At 47.4% G+C, this 14,840-nt stretch overlaps 1 protein-coding gene across 5 annotated transcripts in view; it reads left to right on the plus strand.

The window, feature by feature from the left end:
* Positions 1-14,840, plus strand: part of LOC135916337 (uncharacterized) — a 415,240-nt gene that overhangs the window by 368,638 nt on the left and 31,762 nt on the right. For all 5 annotated transcript variants that reach the window (XM_065449670.1, XM_065449671.2, XM_065449669.1 and 2 more), the window contains 3 exons: positions 4,065-4,374; positions 5,073-5,345; positions 8,460-8,554. In XM_065449670.1, the coding sequence (XP_065305742.1) occupies positions 4,065-4,374; positions 5,073-5,345; positions 8,460-8,554 (678 nt within the window). The remainder of the gene's footprint in view (positions 1-4,064; positions 4,375-5,072; positions 5,346-8,459; positions 8,555-14,840) is intronic.

Below are 14,840 nucleotides of genomic sequence, written 5' to 3' on the forward strand. Positions count from 1 at the left end.
CTTCGTTATATGTTTTCCTCAATTTTGAACTTGCGAATGTCTGTAGCCGTGTGTTATGTGTGCGCATACCTCGTGTGTGCGCGAACACTCCGCGCTAATTTCGCCTATGTGCTAGGAAACATCGTTTCAACGGCGCTCACTTAATCAATCTCTGCAGTACGACCTGCAGATTAAGTGATATTTTATTTCGGCTTCCGTGCGTGGTCGACGAAGATATGTTGCGTGCCTAGAGGCACTGAGTGCGCCCGACGCGCGCCGCACCAGCGGCATCACCGCCCTCCGTTGTCGGTGCCTCCCGCTCGGCAGCGGCGACGAAAATTGAAGAGGAAATTGTAGAGCGACATCGGAAACTCAGAACGACAGGGAGCTGAGCTGGTTGGTAAGGATTCACTATGCAAAAAAAAAAAAGGTGAGGCGTGCAGACAGGACACAAGAGAAGTGGACAACACCAACACACGGCGTTCGTGTTCTCCACTTCTCTTGTGTCCTGTCTGCACGCCTCACCTTTATATTTTTGTATCAGAAACTCCCGCAACAACATTCTGTTGCTCAGTACGCGCTAGATAAGTGTGTTTTCGAGCGTGAAAGAAACCCGCGAATACACGTAAAGTGCCTCGAGCGGCCGGTCGCGCGGCAATTTTATGTTCATTTGCGCGCTTCTTTTGCACTCGAAAAAACTTTTATGTATCGCGTATTGAGCAACAGAAATCTCTGTCGAGAGTTTTTCATGTCGCTCTACAATTTTCTCATTGACATTTTTCATCTAAATATAGTATTTGAGAAGTTGGTTCAATAATTAGGACTAATTAGGTAATTAGGCAGAATGAAAAGAAATAATCTATCTCCAAGCGATGGAAAACATTACTTCGGTTCTGTCCAGCTACGTGGCATTCGTATATTTTTAATGTTTGGCCAAAGTTAAGTCGGACACCCTGTATATAACCTGCATAGTCATGGCGCACCTGCAGCCATGCTACCAAATGTGCATTTTTTTTCATAAAGAAAAACAAACTTTTCATTTCGGTTCACACTGCACACCAAGGATGATTAGGCTAAAGGTGTTTCACAACACCTGATTAAGGTCCAGCCTCCCTTCGATAGTTCGAGCAGATGCGGTTGCAGCATAAGATTTACAAAAATGTTACACAGTTTACAAATTCACTAATTGCAATTCAAACATTTTCCGTGTCACACGTAATAACAACAACAAATACAAAAATACATTTCATCAATGCAAGTCATTATGTAACATGCAATAAAGTAGTTTAGAAGATCAGTCATTGGTAGTTGCAAAGCATTCATTATAGTTATAGAAATCATAACAAGATAACTGAAGAAGAAAACAAAGGCTACGACAATGGTTTACATCTCTCGTAATAGCAAACTGTTTAAAAAATTTAAAGGAAGTATACCGTCTTAATGTTCCATAATTATAATGTCAATTTCTGAATGAGCTTTAAGGTACTATGTATACGAATTCGTATAACTAATTAAGTATAATTAGTATAATTAGTATAATTAGGTATAGTATAGTATAGTAAGACAGTTTTTTGAAGGTCATAATTTGTTCATGTCGTATGAAACGTATAGTGGTAATGTTGGAAATCGTAGGATGTGTTAACATTAAAATACTTTTGCTCAAAAAGTTGCTTATCATTTCTGACTGGTTTATGTATATTGGTAATTTCTTTAGGTATCATTGTGGAATGTTCAGCAGGATTTGTTTTAAAAATGAATTTTTAGTGCTTTCACAAAGTGGTATATTTTGAATAGAACTTACGGCCCTTTTATGCAATATGGAAAGCTTCATTACGTTAGCTTCCGTAGCCGTTCCCCATATTAGTATGCAATCAAAGATGAGATATACAAGCGAATAAGACAGTAGTAGCTTTACTCGAACGGGTAATGCATAATGAAATGATTAATTATGCGTATTCAACGAGCTACTTTAGTGGATAAATACTTTGAGTTCTGGCCACAAAATATTCTCTTGAAATATAACACCAAGAACTTTAATTTTTGATTCACGCGCAAGGTAGTTTGAAGTAGAAATCATTGTGAATGATTTTATTCTTTGGTCTGAACACTACGTACATGTTTTGTTAACATTTTTTGCAAGTGACTTGCTTTTAGCCATATTGCAAGTTCACATAACCATGCATTTGCGATATATTGTAATTTTGGACAGTCTTGTCCAGCAACAATTACATTCGCGTCGTCAGCATAAATCACGATATCTTTAGTACCTCGCATATTAACCACGCCGTTGATGAATAGTAGAAATAGGACGGGGTCTATCTAATATAGACCCTTGAGGTACAACTGTTCATATTATTCCCGTGTTCAACTTGATACGATTTACAGTTGTGAATTGTTGGCGACTGTTCGATAGTTACGAGTAAGCCTAACGCTAATCCTCTTGTACCGTAATGACTCAGCTTTTCATCACGTAGCAGCGTCGAGGAAGATCAGGAGGAGGGCGGCCCGCAGGAAGCGAAGCGGCCGGCGCGAGGGGGCCGGCCGGTCAGCCTTCTGCCCAGTAAACATGCGCTCCTGTTAACTGTGGCTCGTGGGCATCGTTGATTTTGCACGCCACAAGTATGTCGTGTGCTACCGAATCATACGCTTTACGCAGGTCTAAGGATATCTCTACCGTTATTAATGTGCACGCAAAGTTGTCAAGTATTCTTATTTTCCTTTATACCTAGTAAGGCGGATCCTGAACTCTTACTTTTCTAAATCCAAATTGTTGTTCTACAGCAATGTTATCGGAAATGTAACTATATAGACGATTGCTAATTACATGTTCAGCAACCTTTTGCGAAAACTGACGGCACTGAGGTAGGCCTTAAGTTATTAGGTCATCTCTGTTACGACTCTTGTGGATTGTTACCACCCTTGTAGCTTGTTACCATCCTCGGGCTAATTCCGTGTCATCAGGCATACAACCAGAGGTCAGCATGACGTTACAAATATGCGCCAGGAGACAGGCGACAATATCGGCCATTTTCTTAACTGGCCTTGTCATTATGTTGTCTACGCCAGGGGCACACTTCAGTTTAAGAGAATGTATAGTGTTAAATATTTCATTTTGACTGCACGGCAATAAAAATAAAGATTTAGAATGCATTCCGCTCATAAAAGTCACGGAATCTAAGGAGTGGTCATAAGATTCGCTTGGTGTACCTGCCGTTAAGAAGTGTGCATTCATTCGATTAGCTAAACTGACACCGTCTAAAATTTTTCCTTCATGGGTGAAAGGTGTGTCAATGCGAGCGATTCCTATCGCCAGTTAATTGGTTTATCGTAGACCAAGTTTTCTCAGAGTAATGGCATGCATCGAACTTGTTTAGATAATATTCCTCTCGTGCTTAATTAATTATGGCTCCCATTTTATCTTTTTCTTTATATTCAAGGAATAAATTAGGCTATTTTGTCTGTCTGAATTGCACAAGTAAGCGGTTTTTCTTTACGATTATTTCATACAGTCTTTGAGAAATGAATGGTCGCTCGGGAAATGCCCCATTATGTATCACGGCGAAAATATCCACGAACAATTTAAATTAGATGTTCGGGTGTTTCTCTTGAATCACACTGCGCCAATCAATGTTGCATGCAAGATCTCGTAGGTGCTTGCAAGGGCACACGAGACTATAACCAGTCATTTGCCTGGTGGCTTACCTGCCTGGCGTTGTGCCAGTGAATAATCTCAAGTTTAGCAACACGAGAACAAACAGCGACCCCGGTTCCCTTCGGCAGCGTACGCGCACGCACCGCAGTGTACGCGTGCACTGTATACCGGCCCCTGTAGTTAGACGGCGCAAGCGTAAAACAGAGCGCGCCACTCCGGGCTTTAATACTGGATGTTGTGTAATCGTTGTCAAAAGCGCAGTTATCGCATTCGCAAGTGCGAACGGTGTCGCTTGTTTTGTGCTCTCGCTTCTCCGACGCGCTTTGCAACTCCACCGCGCATGTCTGCATATTTTTCTGTTACTGCTGTAGCAGCATGTGCCTGATCAATAATTCTCTGGATGAATATGTTCCGTTTTATTCTTCGATGCGAGGTTCCCGGAGTGGCATCCGCCACTGAGCAGGGAGCACTACTGCGTGCGCTTTTTCGAAAAATTCGAGCCCGCCTTATCGCTGTACGCGGCGCGCGACGGCATTGGCCGCCGCCTGAGACGCCTGCGGGCCGCCTCGCTCGTGGATGCGCTGAGGAAGGCCGTCCACGAGGAGATGGCCGCACTGTTCCCGAAGCCGTTCCTCAACCACGTGAGCCGCATCCTGCGTTCGGCCAAATGGACCGCCCTCATGCCAGACTGGGCGCACACTGCGCTGTTGCGGGCCAAATACGTCGACTACTTCTACTCGAAGGTACGCGGCCATTTGTATCCTACACTTCCAAGGTTGCACCTTAAAGGGCTCTGCGATGCCTTTAAAAAACAACTGCTACATTCAGTTTCTATTTCTTCGCTTCGAGCGCGTTCAGTCTCGTACGGCAGCTGACGGGACGAAGCGCGTCGCGTGACCACTAGTCGTCGTGCCCCGCCGAATGAAATGGCATCAGAGGTCCCCCTCATACTAAACAACGCTGGTGAGAAAATGACAAAGCAAATACGCGTCGACATGAGATTGCGGGGTGCTGAAACATAATAAAGGATGGACATAAAAGTACAGTGCTCAGCGATATAAACGTAATAATCGGCCCGCAACACGGCCACCGCCTTTTGCGCCACCGTTGGGCACTAGTGGTAATGCGTTGCGGTATACCACGAAAGCGAGGGCCTTTAATTGTGACGCATTTTGACTGCATTTGGCCCCCAGCGATCACCCAGTTGCGGTGGGGCGAAAATCGCCGGCTACCACGCGGGCTGCTTATCGAGTTTGAATCGCTCAGAACTAGTATCTTTTCTGCACAGATGTAACTGCCAAACATTTGCTATGTGTAAGTGTAATTGTCGCATAAATAGGCGTATGGTGTGGAGTTTGTCGCGGCTGCTAAGAACGGGGCACGCATCGTGTGCGCGTCCATGAACGTATATATCGCATACGCAAACAGCCGCTCTTTGCAGGTGGGGCGAGCGCCGGTCCACCAGCAGTTTTCGCTGCTTATCAAGCTAAAGAACGCCAACCAGTACCAGCGCTACTTGACAGGCATATTCTTCGACGCACCTTGGACTGGCGGCCTGCTGAGGACTTCGGCCACGGTCGGTGAGGACCGAGTCGACGTGCCTCCAGGGGTGTTCGACTTCTTCCGCGCCGACGAGCCCTCGCTAGTTCCGCTCCAGATGGCGCGGCTGGGACCCCGCGTCGCGACCAGCGTCTACCGGTTCGTGTTCGCCAAGGTTGGTATTTTCTCGATATGGCCGGCTTGTTTCTCAACGATATGTAACCGTCCTATTTGTTTATGTGTATAAGAGCCATGAGTGGATGACGGCGTTCGTGGCAATCAACATCACATGGCAATTAAAGAATCTCGCAGTTCCGTCCGAAAGGCGAAGCACTGTTTGCGATAACAAATTAGTAGATAGCCGTAAGAAGTAATCATAGTAGATTTATCGGCCGTATAAACTTGTAAACATTCGCTTACTAACTAAATTAACAATGATAGAATGTGTAAGCGTGACTCAGCGAGGACGTCGAAAGAAACAGACACACAGAGACAGCGCTGTCGTTGTGTGCCTGCTTCTTTCTACATCCTTGTTCAATCGCGCTTACACATTCTATCACGGATCAAAACCAACTAGCCCGCCAACGTGTTTTAACTAAATTAGCCGCACGGTGTCACGCGCGCACAGGTACACATGAACACATCTCGGTCGATGAGTGTGGAAACTGGCTGTCGAAATTCTGGAGTAATCGCGGCAGCAGCAAGCGAATTGACCTTCATGCATATCTCGCTTTAACGCGAACGAAACGTCGGAAGCACATCGCATACGAAGCTACCGGGCGCGCACTTTGGCCACATGGCAGATCGCTTTCAAGACACGAGCGCCGACAACGCGACCCTGCGGCGTCCACCAGTGGCGTCTATTGCGGCGTCCGCGATTCGCGTGGCCAACGCCGTGGCAGACGCCGCGGTTGTCTCGCCTCTGTACGGAGCGGCGAGCAAGAAGGACATGGAAGCACCCACAGTCGGATACAACTTTAGAAAAAGGGGAGGCCCCGCCCAGATGACCGAAGCGCTACAGCCGATTGCCTCCGCGACTAAAATAGTCCCGCTCGAAAAATCGTGCTCCTGAAACGCGTAATTCTCAGTATAAATAAATACTTTTGCATTTTGATGACTGGTTTAGAGAGCTCTCATGTGCTACAGCACATGCCGGATAGCGACAGAAAAATAACCCCGTGCCTCCTACAACGCTGCCCGTCGTCTGCTCTTTAGCTTCATCGCAAGTCACAAAAGCAGACGGAGAAGCTCTGCAAGGCTTTTGCGCTTGTTCACATGTACACGGCGTATCCACTACTCGTTTTTCAAGCTTAAAATGAATCAGTTGCTATTGAAAAAGTACTCACATAAAACAATGCATTTATCGCAACCATGGGGCGAGAATACGGTCGAGGAAGGAAGGTACAAAAATGCTTTATTCATCGTTTTAAATAAATACTCTTGGTTTTACATAACATAGAATTTATATTTCTTGGTTTTGTGTTTTCAATATTTCACAGCATGCACTCTACAGCTTGCGCGTGCAGTGAGCACTGGTGGACAGCAATCAATCGACGGTGTTACACAACGCTCGAACACCGTCGCTAGAGGCTCGGCTATCTCACTGCTGACAATGATCGTTCACGCTAAGCTGACGACGACAAATCTTTGCGTTGAAGGCTTCTTCTGCAAATATTTTCCGTTGAGACACTTGTAGGTTTGTTTCATGCGCGCACACTTTTCTTATTTCTCCCGAGAATGGTTTTGCTCCATCACTTCACCCCGTCCGACGAAAAACGCAGCGACACAGTACACGAACCCACCCGCCGCTAACAGTAGGCACCACTCTTTGGAAAAATTTCTCGTTATAACTTCACTCGGGAGCGAGATAAAACAACATGGAACAAACACGTGTGTTCGTAGCGGTCGCCGCGGGATCCTGTTTTCAGGCAAAGCGTAGCGCCGCGCCAGCGATGCTCGCTGCAATGTTCCTTCGCCGGATCACGGCTCAGAATAAACGCACGCGGCACAAATGCCGCATCGTAAGCCGCAGTAATATTTGCGGCATGATAGACCATCACAAACAGTTCTGGAATTCTCTCTGACAAGGGGCTGAAGCGCACAGCTGACGCGACCTCGCCCAGTTTGAAGCGCGGGCGGCCATCCTCTCCGTCGCGGAGTCACCGGCCGTCCGGCTGATGACGTTAGTCCGGAGTGCGCGCCCATTGGTGGGTGCTCGTGTTCCTCCGCCTTGGAGGAGTAAACGTCCCCTTTTTTCAAAATTTGTATCCGACTATAGGGTGTACTAGATGCACCCTGGCAGCCGCCGGAGAAGAACGCCCCTCCTGCCTCGCTCATCCCCCGCTGCCTTGCGCGCGACAGGCGAGGGCGCGCACGCGTTCTGACCGCAGTCCTCGCTCGCGCACGCGAGACGGAACCGCGTTCGCCGGCTCACCCTCACAAGCTTTCACTCATACGGAACCTCACGGCGAAGGCGACGACAGAAATGCGCCTGGAGTGTCCGTATAATTGCCATCGCGATAAAAGGCGCCTCACCGGACGCAACAAGAGACAGCCCCTCAGTGCCAATACTGACACTTTTTGTGCCAACAAGGCATTCGCAGCCTGCTTGCGATAAAGGGATACACTGTTCCGCGACTGAGCGTGCGTTGCGCGCACTGCGTGCTGCACGCTGAAGATGGTCGCATGCGGTACCCCGTCGCACGGCGTCTGGGAGCATGCGTGGGCGTGCTGAAAGGAACTAGGAAGCAATGCGCTTCTGCGGATGCTATGCGGATCCCATGTGGAAGCATGGTGTCGAACAGATGAGCAGCGACACCTGTTAAAGCGAGCTCTGAGCCCGGTTATTGTCTTCGATGCTCCATTTATGATCGTCAGAAAATTTATTCATTCTCTCGCGTTCGCTGCCAATGAAGCCTATTTTAGCATAACTTTTGTTCAGCCTTAAGATGTTCGTTATCAGGTTGCACCGGGCAGCAGTAGTACTTGGGAATGTTTATTTTATTTTTTTGTAGGTATTATACATAATTAATTAGATTGATTTGAATGTACAGTGTATGTATATTGCTGTATGTGAATTGTTATAAACTTCCCGTAAAAAAAAAATTGTACTTCGCAACTTACCATGTCGAAACTGTGCCTGCGTGAATTCAGGGTGTCTAGGACCTAGTCAGGTGACCACGTGTGTCACCTTTAGCCCTCTTCACCCGGACAACTGTATATTGTCTAAATTTCAATAAAGTCAAAGTCATTATATTAAAGGTATAGAAACATCTGATTTCACTTGAAGGCGCTGGACTTCCTCTACCACACTGGCCACCAGAAGTCCTGGGTTCTACTCGACGACGCCCGCTCCTGCGTCTGGAGTCAGTTTAGCGCAGGGGTGTACGTAACATTCTCTACTCGTGTTTATTTAATGCAAAATACTTTTACGAACGACTCGGTAGATGGAAAGCACTCATTGCTCTAAACAAAGGCATTTTTCTTTCGCGTTAGCTTTTAGAAACGAGTACGTTTCTTTAGACTAAATGAAATTTTTGGACAAAGCAGAGTGGTAATGTACCGTTTTCCTTTGTAATGCGAATTGTAGCATTACGTTACCTAGAAGGCAACAAACTAATCTGTAGCGTTTACTAGCTTAACCTTACTTTCCGAGTTTGGAATTCAGTAAGTGAGGTAATTCAGAAATCTGCATATCATGGGCGGCTTTTTAGTATTTGGGCTTGTAAAAGTCGCATTCTCGCACTCCCACATTCTTTCAGGTCTTACATGATTTCTTAATAGCCGTTTCGGTTTTTTACACCTTACAAAATTCCTGGCATGAATTGTCGCAGAAAGTTGCGCTGCAGATGGTAGCTTACCTTGCAATGACAGAGTTCGGAGCGCGTCAGAAATATTCAAGTTGTATGTTTCAACTTGCACAATGCATACGATAACACTGATGAAAAAATCCAGAAATGTGATCGCTATTATCATATACCTTATATGGGCTGATTATAACTCTTTCTTGCTTTACAATGTAATAATAGGTCATTAACTTCTTATTAGTGGCATCTGTATGTGTGGACTGCATAGCGAGTGCACAGGTGAAACCATTTTTTGTTGCTTACGAGACATCATCTCATATTGTGTTCGAATCAATGCGCTGCATAAGAATTTTCAGTAATCAATATTTATTAGCAAAAGCTATGCGAGGAGTGCCAGGGGGAAAAAGTCTGTGCTGACAGCTTCAGGGATGCTGGCTATGTAACAGTCCTCCAGGGTTGAACATACAGCACGGGCCGAACTAATACAAAATAGCTAATTATCTTTCAGCATTAACTCAAGCTCGGACAAGATATTCTCATCATATGAAGGCCCGCAATTTTTTGTTAACAGACGGCTACCTGAGAAGTCGAGGCTTATAAGAAGTACGCGCGCACATGAATATGTTCGTAATCTGGCTCCCGAAATAAGCGACCCCTATACATAGTATACACGTGACGTCACATCCGCTGCTTCCGCTACCTTCCGCCATCTTGGGGTACCGTATCAACAGGCCCGCCTATAGGCCTGTAGCTTCCCCAAGATGGCGCTGCCGTAAACCGGAAGTCGCGGAGTATCATTGAATGAGGTACGTGCATACTACGTATTCACTGATAACGGATGTCGCGTGAGTCGTGCACGAGTTTAAAATCGCTGCAGGGGCTGCAGAGAACCGCGCGTCTTTGAGAGAGAGTTAAATCCCTCGGAACCGCGTTGTTCTCTCGTTCAGCGCGTCTCGGGAGGCGGCCCCGACGAACGCGTCGCTGCGCTCGGAACGCGCCGGCTGGTCCCTGCTCGCGCACGTCCTGGCTGCGGCGCCGTCGTTCAGGGCCTTCCTGGCCTCCCTGGACGGCGACGTGTACCTGCGGGGCCTCGAGCGCTTCTCGTCCGAGAAGCTGTACTTCGTTTACTACGCGCTCAACTACTGCGAGAGCAACGACGAGCGCTTCCTCGGCCGCCTGCTCGAAGCCGGCGACGAGCCGCCCGCGTGGCACGCGGTCAACGGCGCGCTGCGCAACTTTCGGGGCTTCGCGGACGCCTACAACTGCTCCCTCGGCTCGTTCATGAACCCCGAGGACAGGTGCACGTGGAGCTTCTAGTAGCGCGCTCTGCCACGCCGCTCCGGCCTCCTCCGGAGAGCACGCGGGTTGCCGTTCGCTCGGGACCCCCTCCGTCATCTAAGCCCAGTGTACGACGTCTGTACGACGTCTGCTAAACTGATTGTTCGGCGGCAGAATTGCGCGGACGACAGAGACGTAACGCATAGCCTTTAGTTGAATGAATATGAGCTTCGTAAACAAGACACTTCGCCGTATCTTCGTACAACTAATGTATTTCCTTGTATAATGTTGAAACATGTTCCTTGGTATAGTAAGATAAACGTTTCTTCACTAGACAAACTGGCACAGCACACACATTTGCTGAATTATGTTGTCGTCACAGATTTTTTAAGCTTCGAGATGAATTCAGGACCTGGTGATGGACGTAAAGAACGCGTGGTCGCCCTTGTATGCAATATGTGAATACAGTTTAAGCTACGAGCAAATGTCTTAGCGAGCTCGAAGAACTCTCATGCGTCTCGCTAGAGCTTATGCATCCATGACGTCACCGCCAAGAGCCGAGCACATAAGCCAGTGGCGACTAATTCCCATAATGGTGACCAGTGCCGGCCGTTATGGGTGGCATCACCCCGACGAAAGCGTTAATCATATGTGTTGTCTCCTTCCTTTGGACATTAAATTGTGTGACAACTTGAAGGAAACAGCATGCGGCACATCAAATGTAACCAATATTTTTTTAAAGGTGCGCGCTCGCTCTAAGACAGCTGGAACTGTTATTTATTTAGTGGTACGTTTTGCTATTGCGAAGAACATAGATATTATTTACAAGGCAAACTTGAAGTCTATTTTCCTAGAATCATTCATAAATGATTCAGTTTGTAACAATTCTTCTTAACACCGTCGTTGTTCAAAAAGATCACTCGCGAAATGTCCACTTGCATATATAAACGTACAGGCCTCTGAAGGCATTAATTTGCTTCGTCTCGCCTGGCGTAATATCACGTAGGTGTGACGCACGCTGTATCACGGGAGCTCGAGAAAAGCAGCTTACCAGCACGCTTGTCTATCAAAAACAATAAAAAAATAATCCAGCTTATCGCCGCACCGATCAAATGGAGGACGGTGCTTTTGGGTACGCGCAGGGGGCGACTGTAGTTACTGTACGGAACGTTTATATATAGACAGGTCGCAGCACAATCGCGCTCGAAGAATTGCGTAGAGTGGACTCCTATTGAGGAACGTCAGGTTCAGACTCCGCCATGCGTGCAGTGAGACTGAAACGCGATGCTCGAAGCGTACGGCAGCCAACGCTTTTCGCGCCACTGCTGAGCGCATCCCTGGGCGAAGCCAGATGCAGTGCGTCAGTACGGCTCCCTCGCCTTCACAGCGTACCCGCACAGTCTGTCGGCTCTGTGCCTGCAGTCCTTGCCGGTGGCACAGAAGGCGCCGGCAGCCGTGCGCTCCGAGTATCGCGTTTGAATCGCTGTGCACCTTACATATAGCCTAAACGTTATGAAATCACCAGTAAAATTGCCCCTCCTCCTTTTAAAAAGACTTTGTTATTAGGTCACAATCTTATGTCACAAACTAACTTTAAAGACTCGTTTCATTAACATCGTGTTATACGACCGCCACTGTTTTAACTGCTGTTGGAAGCCATACTTCGTCCACTTTGTCTCGGTGACATTGCTTAAGCTATGAATGAAAGAACCCTGATGTTTACATTTCGGTAGGCGTTTTAGCGAACCATTATTTAAAACTAGTCATTTCAGTTGTCGTCGATCGCATAGTCAATCGTCCTCGTCGCTTTGTGCTGCCATTGAAGCAATCAGCATCTATATCGGAAGGAATGACTACGGTGTGCACCCATTCATGGCATCTGTGCGTCTCGAATGACGAAACGCGCTCATCGTCCTCCAGTGTACGATACCTAGCCGGCGGCATCGCATCTCCAGCGATATCGTGCTGGCACGTAGGTACTATGTCTCGTTCTGTAAAAAGCGGGAACTGTGCCGTACTTCCAAGGATGCAGTGCAGGAACAAAAGTACCACAAGTGCGCACATTTCTTTTTAAATGTTGAGTGACTCATTTAAGATTTGGCGCGGTCGTGGTTGTAGGGAGGAACTTGACTCTTCGTCGGGACTTAGGAGAGCAGGAATTATTTGCAGGATTTACATTTTGAACAAGGTATACATCGACAGTCTAGCGTGACTCCCATATGGAGCCCGCAAGACTAACATACAGCAAACAGCTTACGAGCACGCAGCTCATGAGTACATTTCTAGCATGACAATGAGCACTCAGCTCGCAACGACGAGCACGCCCTAGCAGCCGGCAATCGCTGCTTATAAGCCCTTGGTCCCCCATTGAGTCCCAGTGGACGAAAACGTTCGTCCAGTCACCGTTCGACGTCACCGTAGATGACCCGCCCTTTTGGAGAAGGCGGGCTCACATACTCGTGTCGCACACACACACAGGTGCAAAGGTCCGGAGCCGACGTCAGAGGAGTTCGTAGAACTCTCTGTCCCGGGTGGCGCGGCCGAGTACCACATTCCTGTGCTGACCCCGCGCCATGTGGCTGCCGGTTTATTCGCAGTTGTCTGAAGGGCGCCCCGTCCGGTTGGATAGGAACACGTGCAGCGGGCTGAAAGCTGGCACGTTGCCACCCCGTCCGGCCATTCCTAACACCCAATTACCGAGAACAAACCTTTTCTTGATGATAATATACGAGCTTCCGCGAGAAGCTTGAGATTCGGCATAGTACGAAGGCCCCTGGTTAGAAATTTCTTTTCACTGCTTCCTTTTAGCACTTTTAACAAGACGCAACGAAGTTTCTGTATCACTCCATTAGAGAAAAAAAAAACCGGCTTCAATTAAGAGTACCGACGAAAACATATATCGACGACCAGAGACAGCCTACGAACAACAGGAGTTATCGCTGCACTCACCTTGCGCATGGTTAAATAGACGCTTTGTTATGCTTTACATGTACTCGTTTATTGTCACGGCGACCAAACGAGTGAGAAGGAATAGTTTGCACTGGTCTTGGAGTAAACAAAAGTCTAGGAAGGAGCATGAGTCGGGCAGTTAGCCTCGATCAGCAAGGAAACCTCCTGCCGCTCTGCCTGCTGCTCGTTTCTTTTAGGACCCATCTGCGCTTTGACTTTTCGTAAATTGACTCTCCGTAGCTGCTGGGGCTTTTAAGGCATTGTCTGGTTTGAGGTAGCCTTCAGTCACGCTTTCGACAGCATCCGCCCTCGTCAGCCGATCTCCGATCTGCTCTCCTGCGAGCTCTCCGCGCTCTTGGCGGAGAGGGGACTGCAATACGCAGAGCGACAGGCGCACAAAGTCTGCAGCACACGCGCGTACACACGCTGAAGCGTTCGTCGTTCTGCTACACGGATGACGAGTGAGAGAGATGGGTCACCGCGAGATCGACGACACGGCATGGGCTAATATTCTGCCGTCATTTCTGTCGCTAGACAGAGCGCTGTCGTCTTCTGTTGGCTCGCGCGCGTTTTGTTCTGCTACTGCAATGTTTAATAGCCCACAAGGCGACCGTATGACGCAGAGCAGTTATCCGAAGTCACCACCGGGTGGCAGGAGCTGCACAGGGCAGTCGATGCCGGCGGCGCAGCAGACGACTTTCGCGGCACACAAAGCGCGACGGGCCACTGTGCTATGCGGTCAATCGGCTCAATACATCTAGGTCTGGGACAGGAGAGCGCTCTCGTCGACCGGACGGTGTGGACAACTCGCGATCGGGGATTCCTGTCCGTCCTGGGGGTGCGCACCAGCGGATAAGCACAACAAGCGACTGCAGTCGACGGTGGTACGTTTTAAGCGTTTGCAGTGCGCAACACACTTGGGGGAATTGCGCACCGACTTCTCACGCTTCGTCTGTTTGCTTGCACTGCAGTCACTTGGCATGACGCGTCAAGCAGATGAGGCTCTTGAAAAATGTAGAGTTCACAACCTTCAGAGCTGGTATTTCAGAGCACTAGCTATTCGGAGAGTAATGATTCGTTCGTTCCCTCTGTGCAGAATTATATGCAGTAGCTTAATAATAATAAGAATAATATTATATATATATATATATATATATATATATATATATATATATATATATATATATATATATATATATATATATATATATATGTACACCCGCAGGGCAAGGCGCACTGCATACGCCATGCTCACGAAATCACTCCGCTTCGAATGCCTACGCAAGTTTTCTGTTGCGCGCATTTCCGATAGCAATTAACAAAATTCGTAATTACGATAGTACAGCGAAGGCACAGATCGAGGTGAGTTTTTGAGCAACATCGTTCAGTGCAGCTGATGTCAGAAATTAATTCGTAAAAAAAGAAAAACCACAATTTACTAACGTGAGTTATGAAAATATGAATAAGTGATTTTATGGCAAACGTCGCAGCTTTATAATGGAAGCCACCCAACGTTTAAGTCGTATCTCTTTATTGGAATATTAGCACAGTGCCGTTTCGGTAAAAAGCGCAACTAGAGTCGTATTCGTGTTCTGCATGATATTGTACAGAAGTGCATGAACAATGCTTTTCCGGGA

Source organism: Dermacentor albipictus, chromosome 5 (assembly GCF_038994185.2).
Source record: "Dermacentor albipictus isolate Rhodes 1998 colony chromosome 5, USDA_Dalb.pri_finalv2, whole genome shotgun sequence".
Lineage (NCBI taxonomy): Eukaryota > Metazoa > Arthropoda > Arachnida > Ixodida > Ixodidae > Dermacentor > Dermacentor albipictus.